The following is a 17,001-nucleotide window of genomic DNA, read 5'->3' as shown; positions in this document are numbered from 1 at the left end:
TTTGGGGGAGTCAGGCCAGGAAGCCCCTTCCTCATTCAGCACGGACGGGGAAACGTCCAGTCTCCCGGCAGGTGTGCCCTGGGAGCTAGCCATGCGGGCCGTCCCCAATTTGCCCATCTCTCCTATGAAGTGGAGGAAGGGCCAGCCCATGGCTGTTCTGACCCAAGGGCCTGTCGTATCTGTTGTCCTCACCGTTCCCCCCCCCCCCAAGGAGAACCACCATTGACAGCTTCGTTCCATTAGAACTCAGACCTCCCGAGCTCAGATTCTGGCCCCTCCTTCCAGCTCTCGGTCCGAGGAGGTGGACGCTCCAAAAGGAACAGGGAGGCCTGGCGTGGGGGAAGCTGCGGGCAGAGTGGAGGCAGCCGCGCCCTCGCGCCGCCCTCGACTGCGCCGGGCTCCCGCCCCCGGCTCCCACCCCCCGGCCTACGGCCCAGCGAGCGTGCCCGGAGCGCTCCGGGCCACACGGCGGGGCGCGTGGTTCGGGCTCCGGGTCTTGGCGGCTGCCGCGGGGGAGGCGGGCACGTGTTAGGGCGGGGGGTTCCACCTGGCCACGCCGCCCGCCCCTGCGCGTTGGCTTGGCCCGGGACGGGCGTCCGCGGCTAGCGCACGGAGGCTGGAGCTCTGCGGTCTCCCGTAGGGAGGCTGTGCATTTGGTGGCTCAGCCGCTGCCGTCGGGGCGGTGGGCTTCAGACGCGGGCAGCTTGCTCCCACGGCCCCCAGCCCAACTTCGGGCCCGCCAGTGCCTGCCCCACTGGGAACCACCGCCGTCCGCCTCGACCTTCGAGGCTCCCCAGTCCCGCCCGGCCCAGGTCCCAGTACCCACGTCGAGGCGGGCCGGCCGGCAACGCGGCCGCCGGGTCCGACCCCCCGGAGGGGACTTGCAGAAGTCGGGGCCCCGCCCACCGCTCCCGCGGCCCCGCCCACGTCTCGCCTCAGCCCCGCCCACCGCTCCCTGGCTCCTCCCCTTCCTGCCGGCTCGCCCAAGGCGGCAGCCCGCCCGCCTCGGCCCGGAGCGGAGCCCACTGCTCCCCTCGGCCGCCCCGCCCCGCCTGCCTCCCCGCCCCTCCCGCGCGGGCGGTCCGAAAACCCGGAGCGCGGGAGCGCGGCTCCGCCGGGCCCGGGCGGCCGCACTGGGCATGCTCAGTAGCCGGGGCAGGTTTTTTTGGTCGCAAGTAGGAAGCTTTTTGCACTACACCGGAGAGGGGGAGCCACGGAGCCAGCCGCGCTGCCGTGCACCGCCGCCGCGCCCGCCCCAGCCCGGCCCGGCCCCGCGGCGGGGCGCGATGAGCCCGAGCCCGAGCCGGCCCGCCGGGGAGTGAGCGCGGGGCGCGGAGGGCGCGTTGCGCAGCTGCTCCTGCGCACAACCCCGCCGCCGCCGCCGCCGGCCCGCACTGGCAGTGAGTGTGAGAGGCTCGTCCGTGCTGAGCTCCCGGCGCTGGGAGCGGGAGCAGGAAGCGCAGGCCACGCAGGGACCCAACTGAAACAAAGTGTCGGCCGCCCGGCGGCGGCGGCGCCTCGCCCCGACCCTGCCCCTCCCGCCCGCCCGCAACTCCGCCGCCCACCATGGCTTCCGAGGAGCTGTACGAGGTACCTCCCCTCCCCCTCCCGGACCCTCGGGCCGCCCCCGCCCGCCGCCCCGCGCCGCCCCTCCCTGGCCCGGCCGCGTCCAGCCCGACGGCCCGGCTCTGCCGCGGGCGCCCGCTTCGCCCCCTCCCCCTCCGCGGCCGCAGTTTGCTGGACGGGAAATGTGTGCGAGGGGAGCCCGAGCCACGCTGCTCCGAGGGGCCCGGCGGGCGGGGGGGCTCCCCGGAGTTGTCGGGCGCCTGGGGGGGGCTCCGGCCGTGGGGAAGTAGCGCTGACACCAGTGACTTGCTCAGACTGAGCCCAAAGTGTTCTTGGCGAGGGCAATGGGTGTGAAGCCCCTGTTACAGCTTGGCGGGGTCTGTAGGCGGTGCGGGGGTGTTTTTCCTGTCCATTTAATAAAGCATTTTGGAGAGGGTTTTGCCTCCGGTTTGAGGAGTGGGGGGCCGAGAGGAAGAGTGCAACTGTCTTCGACTCTGTTGCTAGCCAAAGCGATGCAAAATAACGCACCGAAAATGCTAAACGTTGACCACATGCTTTAATTAGGTTAGCATTGTGGCCAGAGCCAGGAAATTTAAATTTAACGCTGATACACCGTCATTCATTTGCGTCGCAGCGTTGCAAGTAAGAAGGGGCACAATCAGACCTATAAGTTATGAACGATGGGTTTGCCAGCTTCAACTTCCAAGTTTTGGAGTTATCTGTTTGGATCTTTAGACATATTTTGTATGCCTCGGTATAACTTCTTGACGTATTTCAAAGTAGACTTCCTGGGAGTACAGAAGCTTGGAAGGCTTTCTGTTCTTTTGGATAAATGATTTTCTGTTTATATATATTTATAAATACATCTTCGGAAGAGACTTAAAGCTTCCGGATACTCTCTGGATTCACCTTTATGATGCGTTTAGGGAACTGGGTGTTTAGGGGCTTAAGTAAGCGTATGTAACAGGTAGAGCCCCATGGCCCTTGTCAACCCCTAATATGTACCAGGTGAACCTTCTGAGGTGTCATTATTGCAATTGGCGTAGAATGGCACTCTGTTCCCGACAATGATAGCCTTCTAGCAACTTTTCGTTGCTTTTTAAAAGCAAGTGTTTGCAGAAGTTCTCAGGAGGAGGCTGCCTTCTGTAGAAATAATGGTAAGATTGTTGCCTCCCCTTACATTGTATGTGGTCAGTGTACCTTAGCTGGCACTGAAAACGTTCCATTCTCTTCAGCCATTTTATACATTAGCTGTACCCTAGTGTATTCAAGATACTATCATTGGTCATTTGGCTATTTTAGTAAAGGGGAAAAAAATCTTGTCCTCAAGAAGTTTCCCTTCTAGGAGGGAACGTGGTGTGCATGGGGAAGGTCCGTAAGTAGAGGCTAAGATAGATGCAGGTCTTCCAGGCTGACAAACAGTTGGAAAAATACAGATGAGGGATTTTGGTTTCTACATTAGATTGTTCTTTGCTTGTTTAGGTTTGAGTATTCACTGTACTAATTTTTGTGTTTATAAACACATAATCACTTAAGTCATTCCATTAGTGTTTGGGTGAAGGTAGCACCTTATACATCAGTTGTATCTTATGTGTGTAAAAGTGTTCCTGAAGACAGTATATTTACCACCAGTGCTTTATGAACTAAATTTAGTTCTTTATTCTTATCTTCAGGTTTTCTAGCCACTACTTGCCTGGCAGAATTCATGTATAAGTCACATTTTGTTCAAAATTCGTGTTCATTCAGCATGTTCATTGAATGTCTTCTCTATGGTGATTCCATAAGGAGATAGGGAGGCGTAAGGTATGAGGATGATTCGTGTCCTCAACATTTTTTGGGGAAGAAGTCAGTACATTGCAAAGAAATGATACTCTCGTACAATTGACCTTCTGATTCTGGGTTTTGTGTTAGTTTTGAAAAAAAGTGTTATAGAAGTATAGATGAAGTGATAGTAAATATTGTGATAGTATCCTTCAGGATAAGTTCTCTAACTTCTTGATCTTGTAGGCAACACTGACTTCACTATGACTATAGTACGATTGAAAGTTGATACTTGAAGGTTCTGCATAGTGGTTAAGAGCCTGGGTTTGGAGTCAGAAAACCTAGTTGTTGAATTCCAACCCTGTCACCTTGGGTAAATTACCTTGAAAGCTTTAGTTTCCTCATCTGCAAAATTGGGATCAGTGCTTACCTCACAGAACCGTGAAGTTTAGATGAAAGAAAATGTAAATCATACTCCACAATTCCCGTAGTGAACACTCAGTAAGTGATGGTTATTGTTGTATTTTAACTGATCTAACATGCCTCCCTGAGGCCTGGTTTTGTTTCTAAAGATAGAGAATTGTTGTTGTTGTTTTTTTTTTTTTAAGATTTTATTTATTCATTTATTTGAGAGAGTGCAAGAGAGAGAGAGCACACGAGAGGGGGGAGGGTCAGAGGGAGAAGCAGACCCCCCGCTGAGCAGGGAGCCCGATGCGGGACTCGATCCCGGGACTCCAGGATCATGACCTGAGCCGAAGGCAGTCGCTTAACCAACTGAGCCACCCAGGCGCCCGAGAATTGTATTGTTTTAATCAGGGCAATATTACTTGTGAGGCAGAAATGATATGCAGTTGTAAATAAACACTACAGTCTAACAGACTATTTGACAAGGCTGGGAAGAACACTAAGGTACATTAGTAATAAGGTCATGGACATTAGTTGCCTTGTTTTGTTTGGTTCTGCCTAAATCAAAACAGAAGTTTCGTGTTTGGCCTCAAACTCTACAATTCTGTAGGGATAGATTGACAGAGGAAGAAGTTCAAAGTCTTGCTTCTTGATGTAACCTGGTATAGTAAAAGCACAGGTTTGCAGTAGCTGTGTGAACTTGGGTGAATTAATTGATTGCTAAGCCTCTGTTTTGTCACCTAGAAGAAATGAGATCTCCAGTACTTAGCGTGGTGCCTGGTATATGGTAATAGGTCCTTAGTAAAGTGGTTCTTGTAACTGTGTGGATAAAAAATAAGGGAACAAGATGGGGTGGAGCATCAGCCTTACAAAATTGGAAGAGTGTCTGTTGAAGATGGAATGGATTTACTAACTGTATCTCTAGCAGCTAGGATTAGGAAAGACAGATTTTTTACTTAGTCCTGGTGAGTACTTCATAACTTTCACAAAAAGATAAACATCGTATAGATCAGGGGTCCAGACTTTATGTAAAGGACCAGGCAGTTGATATTTTAGACCCTGCAGTCCATGCAGTCTTTGTTGCAACTACTCAGCTCTGCTGTCATAGGGCAAAAGCACCCATAGACAATACCTAAACGAATGAGTGCCATTTTCCAATAAAACTGCTTATGGACAGTAAAATTCAGATTTTATGTAGTTTTCACATGTCATAATGTTTTTTTTTTAAAGATTTTATTTATTTATGTGACAGAGAGAGACACGGCGAGAGAGGGAACAAAAGCAGGGGGAGTGGGAGAGGGAGAAGCAGGCCTCCCGCTGAGCAAGGAGCCCAATGTGGGGCTAGATCCCAGGACCCTGGGATCATGACCCGAGCTGAAGGCAGATGCTTAACAACCGAGCCACCCAGGTGCCCCTTACATGTCAGAATCTTGTCCCCCCCCCATCACTTAAAAATGTAAAAATCATTCTTAGCCAATGGGTTCCATAAAATCCACGGGCTGGATTTTGTTTTCTCACCTCTGCTTTAGATGACCAACTACTCAGGGACTGAGGTTGAGGCATGTGGAGTGTGGAGTAATGAAAGTCCTTCCAGCTCCAATCCCAGTTCTAGACTGGGTTCCACTCTTTCCTTTTGTATAATGAAGGGAATAGCTATGTGTCTTCAGAAACTCTCTCTCCTGAGCTTCCTCATCAGTAAGATGTGAAGCTTATATGACCTTAGCATGTAAAGGCAATTTATAGTTGATAAAGTGCTATACCCAAGTGTTAAATGATTATATTATTCTAGGAAACATCTTTATGTTCTTCCATTCTGTTTTTTTTTTTTTAAAGATTTTATTTATTTATTTACTTATTTGAGAGAGAGAGCGAGCATGAGTGGGGAGGAGAAGGAGAGGGAGAGGCAGACTCTCCGCTGATCAGGGAGACCGATGTGGGGCTCGATCCCAGGACCCTGGGATCATGACCTGAGCTGAAGGCAAATGCTTAATCGACTGACCCACCCAGGCGCTCTATCTTCCATTATTAATTAAAGAAAGAAAAAAACCTATCCAGCTCTCACACCTGAAACCAAACCTGTTTTCCTTTGATATTTGGGATTTCAAAGCATCACGTAAACTGATTATATCACCAAAGAAAACTGTGAGATCAAGAAGACTATCTACTGGTTAAGTTACCACCATAAGACTTCATTCATGTGGGACTGAATAAGGAATCCACACTGTAGGAAAATGGAGATGCATTCTCCTTATATGTATATCTTAATAATTCCTTCTTTCTCAGTGGATATGGGGTTTTTCCCTTGAAAACTGTTAAAATAGCTAATTTAAATTTTAGTAAGATCTCAGTGATCTAGTCCTGGCCCTCTGAGAAATTATTTATCTAACACATGCATATTCCAGTCTATCAAAAATGGAAGTAAGTTTTTAAGAATGAAATTTTATCTGGCTTATTTAAAAAATGTCTTAAAGTTGATTAGTTTGGAAGGATATTCAGGATTTGGGGGAAAGGTAAGTCTTTTGAATTTTTCTTACTGCTTTGGGATATCATTGCTCCTGTCCCCTATGCACCACATGGATTTTATGTACATTGACCAAAAGCACAGTTATAAATAAAATCTGCTTGTGTAATTCAAATGGAAGTCACAAAGATCAAGAGACCTTTTTCAGTGGATGTTGGTCAAGATAAACCCACATCTGTTGTGTGTGTGCTGGCTCTTAAAAGAAAGAGAGTTGTTTGACTTCTGGAGTTGATTGTGGGGCAGTGAAGTCAAATGTGTATTTTGAAAATTAACATCTTGAATGTGAATTGCTGAGGATATTATTTATTTGCCTAAACAACAGTGTGGAGACATCCCACGTGCTTAACCTCTGAATTTGCTTTCAATTCCTGTGTACTAGAATGAGTCTTTTTTTCTGTTCTTGCTATAATATCTAAGAATCATTAAATTTTTCTTCATGCTCTGTAATAATTTTTAATCATTAAAGATATTTTCATGGTGTATAGAAAATACTTTATTTGTACTGTTCTGATTCACAGTTTTGAATATCTGTGATGCACAAAGCCAGTATGAGTCAAATTTTTGTGAATAAGTAGTTTTTATATTGTGTGTGTGTTTCTAGGTGCAACAGCATCATCTGGGGTCCTTTTAAAATACAGATTCATGGGCCCAAACATGAGAGAGTAGTTTTCAATGTTTGGATGGAGACCAGAATCTATATTTCCAAAAAGCTGCTTTAAGGAATGCAGGTGGATGTAGGAGCCTTTGGATTGCAGTGGTCTGTGTTTCTGACACTGAGGCTACACTACACACTGAGGTGGGGAGGGGTTGGGATCTTTGCAGAACAACTCCAGGTGGACCAGACTAGTCCTTTTTGCAGGCTCTTTGTTGCTGGTTGTTAACTGAGTCATTCCACGAAGGGAGTATTAAAAATACTAGGTAGCTAGCTAAGGGTGCTTTAATATCTATTTTGTGTTTTCATTGTATGACATACTTGTCCATCAGGTTGTAAGATTGATGCTAACAATCTTTAAAACTAGGAATTTTTTCTTGTCGTTATTTTCCAAAGTTCAAGTATTGCAGTAGTTGCATAATTGTTGAGTTACACTTTAATGAAAGAGTGAATTATAGGACTGACTCTCCATTCTTGACCTCTTCCCTCCAGAATCCCCCCTCCCCCAGATGTTATGCCTTGTGCTGTTCCTTTTACACTTGGTTCCTCCTCTGCATATGTGGTTTCAATTCTTGGGTAGGAGAACTTCTAACTTTACTAACTTTTCCCACACAAACTTAATTCTCTTTAGCCTTTTAAGCTGTGCAGGGCCTTGGGGATCTGTGTTCTCTGGGAGTCTGGGAAAAGTCTTTCCCGTTTGTATGAAAATTTGTACAAGTCTGTATGAGAGTTTTACTGAGGGAGAGGATCAATAGCTTTCATCTGTTTCTCAAAGGGATCTGTGACCCAAAACAAGTATTAAAATTGTTCTTGAGATCTTTGAGCTAGGATTTGACTTTCACTGCCCTTCATTGACTATTCTGACATTTTTTGCCAAACTCAGTTCAGCTTCAGCCAGAGTCCACAGTAAAATCGTATCAAAACTTCACTGATTAGATTTGGAAGTTGTACACTATTTCTTTAAGTGGCTATTCTCGAAATTATACATCCATGAAGTCTAAAGTTAACCAAAGGGGAGTGGGAGGTACAGGCTTCAAGTTATGGAATGAATGAGTTACAGGTCTGAAAGATCCAGCATAGAGAATATAGTCAATGGTATTGTAATAGGATTATATGGTGAAGATGGTAGGTACACTTGGGGTGAGCATAGCATAATGTATTCACTTGCCCAGTCACTATGTTGTACACCTGAAACAAATGTCACATTGTGTGTTGACTGTATTTCAGTTAAAAAGGAAGTTAAGCAAAATTTAGCTTCACTTCTGACAGTATAAAGACTTTAGAATCCTTTAACTCTGATCCCACCCCCCCTCCGAACTTACATGCTGTTATTTTCCCGTGTTTATTTATGTCTATGGAAAAAACCTTACACAATAGGACATGATTATTGTATACAGACAATATTTGTTTAGATTTACTTATATCTTTACCAGTTTTTTTGATCATCAAAACTTCTGGGATTCCTTTCTTGGGTATATCCTTTAGAGATTTCTTTAGTGAAGGATTATTGGTGGAAATGTCTATTTTTTTTTTTTATTGTAAGGACATATCTCTATTTTGCCTTCATTTCAGGAAAATAGAATTGATTCCAAATAAAATCAGTTAATTGGTTAATTTCTTTAAGCATTTTGAAGATACTTTTCCGTTGTGTTCTGGCTTTCCCATTGTGGTGGAGGAGGTTGTTGTCAGTCTAGGTGTAGTTACTTTACAAGAGATCTGTCTTCTGTCTCTGGTTGCTTTTGAGATCCTCTCTTTGACTTTGGTGTTCTCTAGTTTTATTATGGTGTATCTCTGTGAGACTTTCTGTTAATAAGGTTTGTATATGTTGTGCTTCTTTGGGCAGTTTGTGCCTTATTAGTGCTCAAAGTGTTGTCCATTTTATCATAAAATACTGCTGTTCTTCTATACACTTCTGGAATTTCACCAAGTAGTTATTTATAAGGTCTTCTCATTTTCTCCTCCCTATCAAAGGGTAAGAACCCTCTCATTTCCATCTTTTTGTTTTAGCTTTGTTTGCATTCTGGGTTTTTCCTTGGATCTGACTTCTAGTTCACTGATGAAGTGTGCCTAATCTGCTATTTAACCCAGCCATTGAGTTTTTAATTTCAACAATTATATTTTTTACTTTTACATTATCTGGGGTTCCCCCACCCCAAATCTCTAGCTTGCTTTCTTAGTCTTTGGTATTTGTCTACTTTTATGATTGAATCATTCTTTATGGTTGGGTTGGAGAGAGGTATGGGGCACTTAGATATTTTCCTTGCTTCTTTTTTTTTTTTTTTTTAAAGATTTTATTTCTTTATTTGACAGAAAGAGAGAGATAGCGAGAACAGGAACACAAGCAGGGGGAGTGGGAGAGGGAGAAGCAGGCTTCCCGCTGAGCAGGGCGCCCGATGTGGGACTTGATCCCAGGACCCTGGGATCATGACCTGAGCTGAAGGCAGACGCTTAACGACTGAGCCACCCAAGCGCCTGATATTTTCCTTGCTTCTTGCAAGCTTAATAAAGCATTAAGAAATACACTTTAATGAAGATCTAGTTATTTTGTAGTGAGAATGCCCTTTTGGAATCTTGTTAGCTTTTTTGCCAGAATTGGAAGAAACCTTATTGATTTTGAATTTGTGGTGTCATGCATGGGGATAGAGGGCTAGAGCCAACACTTGAGATTTACGTAAAGATATTGAAAATGTAAATAAAGTATAAACTAGATTTCAACAGGACTGATTATGAAAATGGATATAATAGTTACAGAACTAATGATTCTAAGGCAAAATGTTCAGCATCTTTGTTCTGTCAGCCTTGATATATAAGCATATTTTCTCTAATTTTTCTTTACCTGAGGTTGGCCTCGTCATGTGGTCTGAGCTACTGAAGCCATAGTTGTCAGCTTACTTTGTCCACACCTGCACAGCCCATCCCTTCCTACCTTTGTGTTGCCATTTTTCCAATAGGTGGATCACCCAGCTCGCTAGCTTCAGTGTCCGTTCTCATTCAGGACCTCATTAGAGTTCACAACTAGCAGGAATCATCCCCTCCAAACTCTGTGTGAATAATTTACTTTTTTCCTTTGCACTATTGACTTATTAATTTGCACTTTAAGTATTGCTTTCTCTAGGTATTAAATAATATCATATGTATTTTTTTCCGGGAATGGGTTGGCTATTTGTTGATTTGTTGCAGTGCTTAATCTGAGGACCTGAATGTGACTGGAGTTCTATTTGAAATTGTACCATATATGTGAGAATTGTGCATTTTGTTTGGAAAAAACTCTACATGGTGTTTTGGAGGAAAATAATGTTCGTCATAGTATTTGTGTTTAGCTGTTGGTGAAAAGTGTTGGGGGGAGATATCTAAAAATACTCTCCAGTTGGAGAAGTTAACCACAATATATTTAGAAAATGCCTTTGTATTTTGTCTTATTTTCATTTATGATGAACTCTGCAATGTGAAGTTTTTAAGAGGTTGATATTTTCTTAGTGTTTGTTGATAAAGCCCAACGATGTTGATTGCAGATAATGAATATCTCTGGTTACAATATACCCATTTTTCATCAGCAGTATGTTTAGGATTAGTATGTTTAGGATTTTAGGGCATCACAGAGTTGCATACAGAAGCATTTCCTATTTTAACATGTAACTAATTTGGGTGCCTCAGTTCTTTAGAATATGCAAGAACCCCAGGACCAAATAAAAGTCTTCTTGGCTTGTAGAACGGGTCACACCCCTTACACATTGAACAGCTCTGGGTCTCTCTGGGAGACTGTTTTCCTTTATTTTAGGCATGATATGCTTGGACTTCACCAACTTCCTTATCATGTTAGGAACAGATACTTGGTAAGAGAAGGAGAGCTGTCAAAGGCCTGTGGGTTGACATTAATAAAATTGCTCGTGAGATGAGCTGGTGACGGCACCTCCAGGTCATGGAAAGCAGGGGCTCCTGAGCCCCACAGAGCATGTGAAAGGCATGCTTATGAAAAAAAAAGGCATATGTTGAAAAGAGCTGTCAAAAATGATTTTTAAAAAGTTTTGGCGTGTAAGTGACAAAATTCAGTTTACTTTAATGGTAATTTTTTCCCAAAGATTCCACCCAAGTATTCCTAACAACAGAAGCAAGAGATCAGATAGCCTCATAAGAGTTGGAGGTGGAAGTTGGGGATTAAATGGCCTGCTGCAGTCCTCGCCTGTTTTTGAATTCTCACGTTACCTAAACCTTTGTGAAGTTAACAGTGTATGCCATAGAAAATTTTTTGGTTTGATATTAAATGTCTTAAAGGTATTTACCAGTACGTACTTCTCCATAAAACTTTGGGTCAGGTTGATGTTTCAGGAAGAGGAGTTAGTGTTCTCATACAACTTTTGATCTCCCGCTGGGCGTGTGCATCCAGTGCAGGAGCAGGGGCTTACTGTGTTATCTTCCATGACGACGCTAGGTAAAAGAATTATTCCTGTTGGAATGGGGGCCTGTCTGGCTGTAGAACTCTTCCTACCCATGGGCTAGGCCAGTACTCCCTTAGTAAACTTCCTTTCATCTCCTCTTTCCCTCTTGAATGTTCTTGTCTGCATGTCCAGCTCTGGTGCCTTCAACATCATTTTCATCCCTCTGCCACATCCCCTTTGAGTTGAGTCTTCGTTTGTTTTGACTCTTAACCCTAGCCTCCATACTTGCTTGTTGCCTTGGTAAAGCTCTGGCCCGGGAAGCAGCAGTCTGGCTGCTCACTTTTTCTTACTTAGCTTTTCGTGTGTGCAGTCCAGAGGGAAATCTTCTCTGTCCATCTTACCTCAGACACCTGTGGCGGAGGTTAGCCACCTCTCCAACTCTTGGCCAGCAAACAGGTCCCCCGTCTTAATCCTCTAACTTCTCTCTTGTATGCAGATGAGCTTTTGAGCTTAAAGCAAGAGGTTAATGATTATTTTATTATCATTTTTTTTTTTAAGATTTTTTATTATTTGATAGAGACAGCGAGAGAGGGAACACAAGCAGGGGGAGTGGGAGAGGGAGAAGCAGGCTTCCTGCGGGGCAGGGAGCCCGATGCGGGGTTCGATCCCACATGACCTGAGCCGAAGGCAGACGTTTTAACGACTCAGCCACCCAGGTGCCCCATTTTATTATCATTTGTAAGGATGGAGAGAGAGCGTATGTGGCAGAGGGTGCCAACTAGAATATGATTTGTGGTATTTTTCCCTCAGAGTGTAGATGTGACGAAAATTTTCTGCAGAATTATTTTATATGCCATCATTCAATACCACTAGCTTCAGCTCATAAATGAGTTGAGAATGTCTTGATTAAATTGATGGATACATATCTAAAAATGTATTCCTAGGGGAAACAATCCTAAGTAACTGTAGGTTGGGACTGCTTAAAAATGATGAAGTTGCAATGATTATGTAGAATGAGTTTAAAAGATCGTGGAATGAGGGGCATCTGGCTGGCTCAGTCGGAGGAGGAGCGTTCAGCTCTTGATCTTTCGGGGTTGTGAGTTCGAGCCCTACGTTGGGTGTAGAGATTACTTAAGTAAATAAGTATTTAAAATAAATAAAAGATTGTGGAATGAGATCTTATCAAGGTGTGTGGGTCCACCTTGGCAGGAGGGAGTTAATGTGTTAAGACCAGACACGTTCAGTTTTCCTGGGAACCTGATAAAACCAACAGAAAAGAGATTGTGGTCACGAGTGGACAGCTTTACAGCAATGCTGCACCCCTGCCTTTGTCAAAAGATGGCCTGGGAGAGAAAAAGACCAAAACCAGGAAGTGGAGGGTCAGGTGGAGAAAGGATTGTTCTAAAATCCACGTCCCTTATATGCATAATCCCACTGGAAGGAAGGCTAAAACCTCGAAGTCCTTGTCTTGGCTGATTTCTGTTGCAGTAGAGGGATATGCTTTGAAGTTGGTAAGCTTTTTTTTTTTTTTTTACAGATTTTGTTTATTTATTTGACAGAGAGAGCGAGAGCAGGAACACAAGCAGGGGGAGTGGCAGAGGGAGAAGCAGGCTTCCTGCCGAGCGGGGAGCCCGATGTGGGACTCGATCCCAGGACCCTGGGATCATGGCCTGAGCTGAAGGCAGACGCTTAACAACTGAGCCACCCAGGCACCCTGAAGTTGGTAGGCTTTTAAAAAGCTTTACCTGTCGTGGAACAGGTCTCCCCTTGAGGAAGAGTGTTCCCTTAGAGCTTGAGAAGGAAACATTGGAACAAGTAAGGACATTGATGTGACCAAGGCTTTGAGAACTTCAGTTTTTCCTTGGAGGCAATAGGCAGCTGAGCCCCTCACTCTCCTGGGTGATTGCGGTGGGAACTAAAAGTAAGGTGGAAATTTCCATCCTTCATGTGCTTTTTCACCACTCAGAAATCTGGCCCCCGTTTTTCCAGAGCCCTCCTAGCATACAAACAGGAGCTCTCTTCCTGCGCCCACCTGTTAGGGCCACTAGTTAGGAGATAGTGGACTATCTGCTTTGCTCCTTGGGAGGAGGAGGAGGGATGTGCTCATGTCCTTCACTGAATGAGGCAGAACTGCTTCCCATAATTCCCCAGGTGATGTGAGGTCAGCCAGAGCCCTCACCTTGTCACAGGGTTTTTTTTGGTTTTCAGCTGTGCTTTTTTCCTAGTAGTATCCCTGGTAAGGGCCGGGGACAGAGCTGGCTGTTCTCACCATCCACCCTTGCACCACACACTTTATTGCTGGGCCAGTTCCAGTCTGGTTCCATTCCCCCTCCAGGCATCTCTCTGAATCCCTGTGGGCAGGAACTCTAGTGGTTCAAACTATAGTACCTACTACCTACAGAGAAAGAGTGGCTTAAGACCCGTGTGCAGTGATTTCTCAGGTTTTGCGGGGGGGGGAGGGGTGTATGTCAGAAGCTCCTGTCACTGAGCATGGTTGTCGGATAAATTAATGATCCAAGATTTGTTTCCAAAGTAGTTTTTCTTTAGCTCTGTTGCATTTTTGGCCTTTTCTAACTCTGGGTCAAGAGCAGTGAGACTGAGAGTTGCTATCTTTACCACCTGCCCACTCTCTGTCCTTCTCATCCAACCCCCTGTTGGAGAGCCCTACCCTGCTGCACTCCATGTAATACGGAATCAAACTATTCAGAAAGGTTTAGTTTCCTGTTCTTAATGAAAAAGCCAAGTGAACGTAGAATCATTCTGTCTTTCTAAAATAATAAACTTTCAAACTAAATTCAGCTACTCTTTGCTTGCTCCACTTTTCCCTGTGGTTTGTTTGAAAATGGATTTCTCGCTCCTGCTGTATACATCATTATCAATTTAGGACATGCCATCCAGTCAGGTTTTTGCTTATCTATCATATATAAAGCATCAATAAAGATACAGAAGAGCAACAAACATAGATATCTTCACTCTCCTTATCTATTTTGGGTCCATGTTAGCAAAAAACTAGTAAACACCCTTAAATGATTTGTGTTTGTTAAAAGTGGCATTTGAAAGATTTCTTCAAGAAAGTTTACAAATGATACTCATGAAATCTTTTAAATAGGAAGATTACTTAAATTAAAAATTTTTCTACCTAATAAATTTTAATGAGCATTTGATAGTGTGACTCAATACTGCATTTAAGTATGCATAGGTGATCTTTTGTATTAGCATGCTATATAAAAACTTCTCCGAGTTGAGGAGGCATTACCTCTGTGGTTTAGGGTTTACTTTAAGTTGTGGGAGATGTTAGTGTCCTATAAGACATACACCTGCACCTTAACCAAGAGAAACCCACTCATTTTCCTTGCTATGAGAACTAAAGTTATAAGGTTCCTTAAACTCTTTGTAGTATAAGTTAACAGATGATGGTAGCTCCATTTTAAAAGATAGGCAGGATCCTAATCAATATTTTAATCTGCCTTTTCTTCCATGGTCACCATACTTGAGGTCATTAAGCAGAACATAGAGCAGATGTGACTTAAAGCAATGGCATTTTCTGATAGTCTGTGGAAGCCGAACAGGAAAGCTCAACTAATTACCTGTAATTTCAAAGGCAGCCAGTAGGCTTCCCGTGCCCAGCTGCTTGAAAATCTCCTGTATGGGCCTAAAAAATGAGGGGCTAATTATAGGATAGAAAATGAATAAGCTTTGCATGAGATTAAATAAATTTGCGAGGAGAATGAACCTAATGCTTCGTCATGGATAGTGATTTTTGAGTGTCATCAAAGATTTCAAGTTAAACAGGTATTTATAATGAAGCATAAAACATTGATGAAAACAGAAAAGATCAGAGATGGCATTTGTCCCAATATTTTTGTCCACAAAAAATAAGCAGGTGTTCACTTTGGAAGAGAATTTGAAAGTTTCTTCAAAGATAATGAATGTAAACGATGATTTGATGTTTGCTATGCTGCTTTTTAAAGAAAGAACAAAGTAAAGGGTTTGGAGAGTACATTAAAGAAGACATGTCCGATATAAACTTTAAAAGACTCATGCACAGTGGAAAGCAGTAACATTCTCAGAAACAAGAAAGGAACAATGTCAAATCAAAATGTGATTTTTGTCACCAATAGCACCGTTCATTGTATAACTGATTCCATAGGGATCCACATAGATTTTAATACGTGGAAATTAGGAAGTTTGAGAATGATGAGATACAGAGGGAACAAACTTGAGGCCTGAGTGATGGGTTTCTTTATTAGGATGCTTCGTATTGTTTGTGGGCAGCCACTTTTGATTTACAACATATCGTCAGCGTAACCCACTGACTTATAGTTCTGAATTATGTTAGTTCATTCTAAGATTCATTTCTCCCTTACGGAGTAAAGAAATGGCGCCATGAAGGATATTCAAAAGACTGTGTCTGAGGGCAGTCCTAGACAGAAAGTTCTGGGAATGTTTTGTGTTAACTGCCTCTTTGAAATAAGAGTGTGGCCTCTTAAAGTCAGTACTTGAATCAGCTGACCATCCGCTTGACAGGTCCTTTGAATTTCGTAGTGTCAGAAATTACGTGGTCTCCTCCCCTTAACTTGTGGTTTGTGTGTGAAGGCCCTACGTAATGTTTACTGAGAAAAGAGGGAAGTCTAAGAGGGAAAGAAAAGTTACTCTTTGCTCTACCACCCTAGATCAGCTACCACAAATCATAGAGGACCACCATTTTGGACATCTGTATGCATAAGTACAGTTAGAAGAATGGGTGTATACAGAGAACAGTTACTTCATAAAAATAGAATTCTATACATGGTGTTCAATAGAAGACAGAAAGGGATGTGAGGGAATTGTAGAATTTTATAGAAACACCTTTTTTCCCCATTTGTCCATTTTTCTTTTGCCTTTTTCTTACTGATTTGTTGGAGTTCTTTGTAATGGATGCTATCTTTGTTACATATCTTGAGGACATCTTCTCATCTGTGATGTGTCTTCATTTAAAAAATTTTGAGTCTGTAATATAGTTACATATTAACTAAGTTTTACATTTTAACGTAGACATTTATTTTCCCCATTTTGTTTCTTATTGAAGACATCCTTCTTACCCCGGGATCATTATTTTCTATCATCATCTAAGAGTTTGCTACTTACAGGATGAACATCTACCTGCTTTTATATATGATATGAAGTTGGGATCTGATTTTTTTTTTTTTTTTAATTTATTTGACAGAGACACAGTGAGAGAGGGAACACAAGCAGGGGGAGTGGGAGAAGAGAAGCAGGCTTCCCACCAAGCAGGGAGCCCGACGCGGGGCTCGATCCCAGGACACCGGGATCACGACCTGAGCCAATGGGATCTGATTTCTTTTTAAAATGTGGATAATCTGTTGTCACCATTTATTAAATAGTCCATCCTTCCCCCACTAGTTTGCCACCTCCGCCATAATGTAAAGCTTTCATTTACGTGTGGGTTAGTTTCTTCTGCTCAGTTGGTATTTGGCTTTTCTTGATCACACCACACTGCCATAATTAGTATGGGCTTATAATACGTCTTGGAAACTTGCCCTACCAAATATCTTTATCTTGTTCTGTTTTTCTAAAAAATGTCTTAGCTCTTCTTGGTGGCACGCTCTTCCACTTAAACATTGGAATCGTCACGTTGAATTACACAAGAAGCCACGTTGGAGTTGGGATTGATGCTGCAGTGGACCTAACAGATACAGTCCCTACCCCAAGGACCTTAT

The 17,001-nt window shown here is 43.8% G+C and overlaps 1 protein-coding gene across 3 annotated transcripts in view; it reads left to right on the top strand.

Annotated features, from left to right (window-relative positions):
• Nucleotides 1–1,221: 1,221 nt before the first annotated feature.
• CDYL (chromodomain Y like) overlaps nucleotides 1,222–17,001 on the top strand; it is a 173,550-nt gene continuing 157,770 nt past the window's right edge. Inside the window, exon 1 of one of the 3 annotated variants that reach the window (XM_081827746.1) lies at nucleotides 1,222–1,590. In XM_081827746.1, the coding sequence (XP_081683872.1) occupies nucleotides 1,567–1,590 (24 nt within the window). In that variant the 5' untranslated portion in view covers nucleotides 1,222–1,566. The remainder of the gene's footprint in view (nucleotides 1,591–17,001) is intronic. The other 2 variants (XM_081827745.1, XM_081827744.1) reach the window with 2 other exon arrangements.

Source organism: Leptonychotes weddellii, chromosome 8 (assembly GCF_054177405.1).
Source record: "Leptonychotes weddellii isolate Sample4059 chromosome 8, ASM5417740v2, whole genome shotgun sequence".
Lineage (NCBI taxonomy): Eukaryota > Metazoa > Chordata > Mammalia > Carnivora > Phocidae > Leptonychotes > Leptonychotes weddellii.
This window is presented reverse-complemented; position numbering and strand designations above follow the sequence as displayed.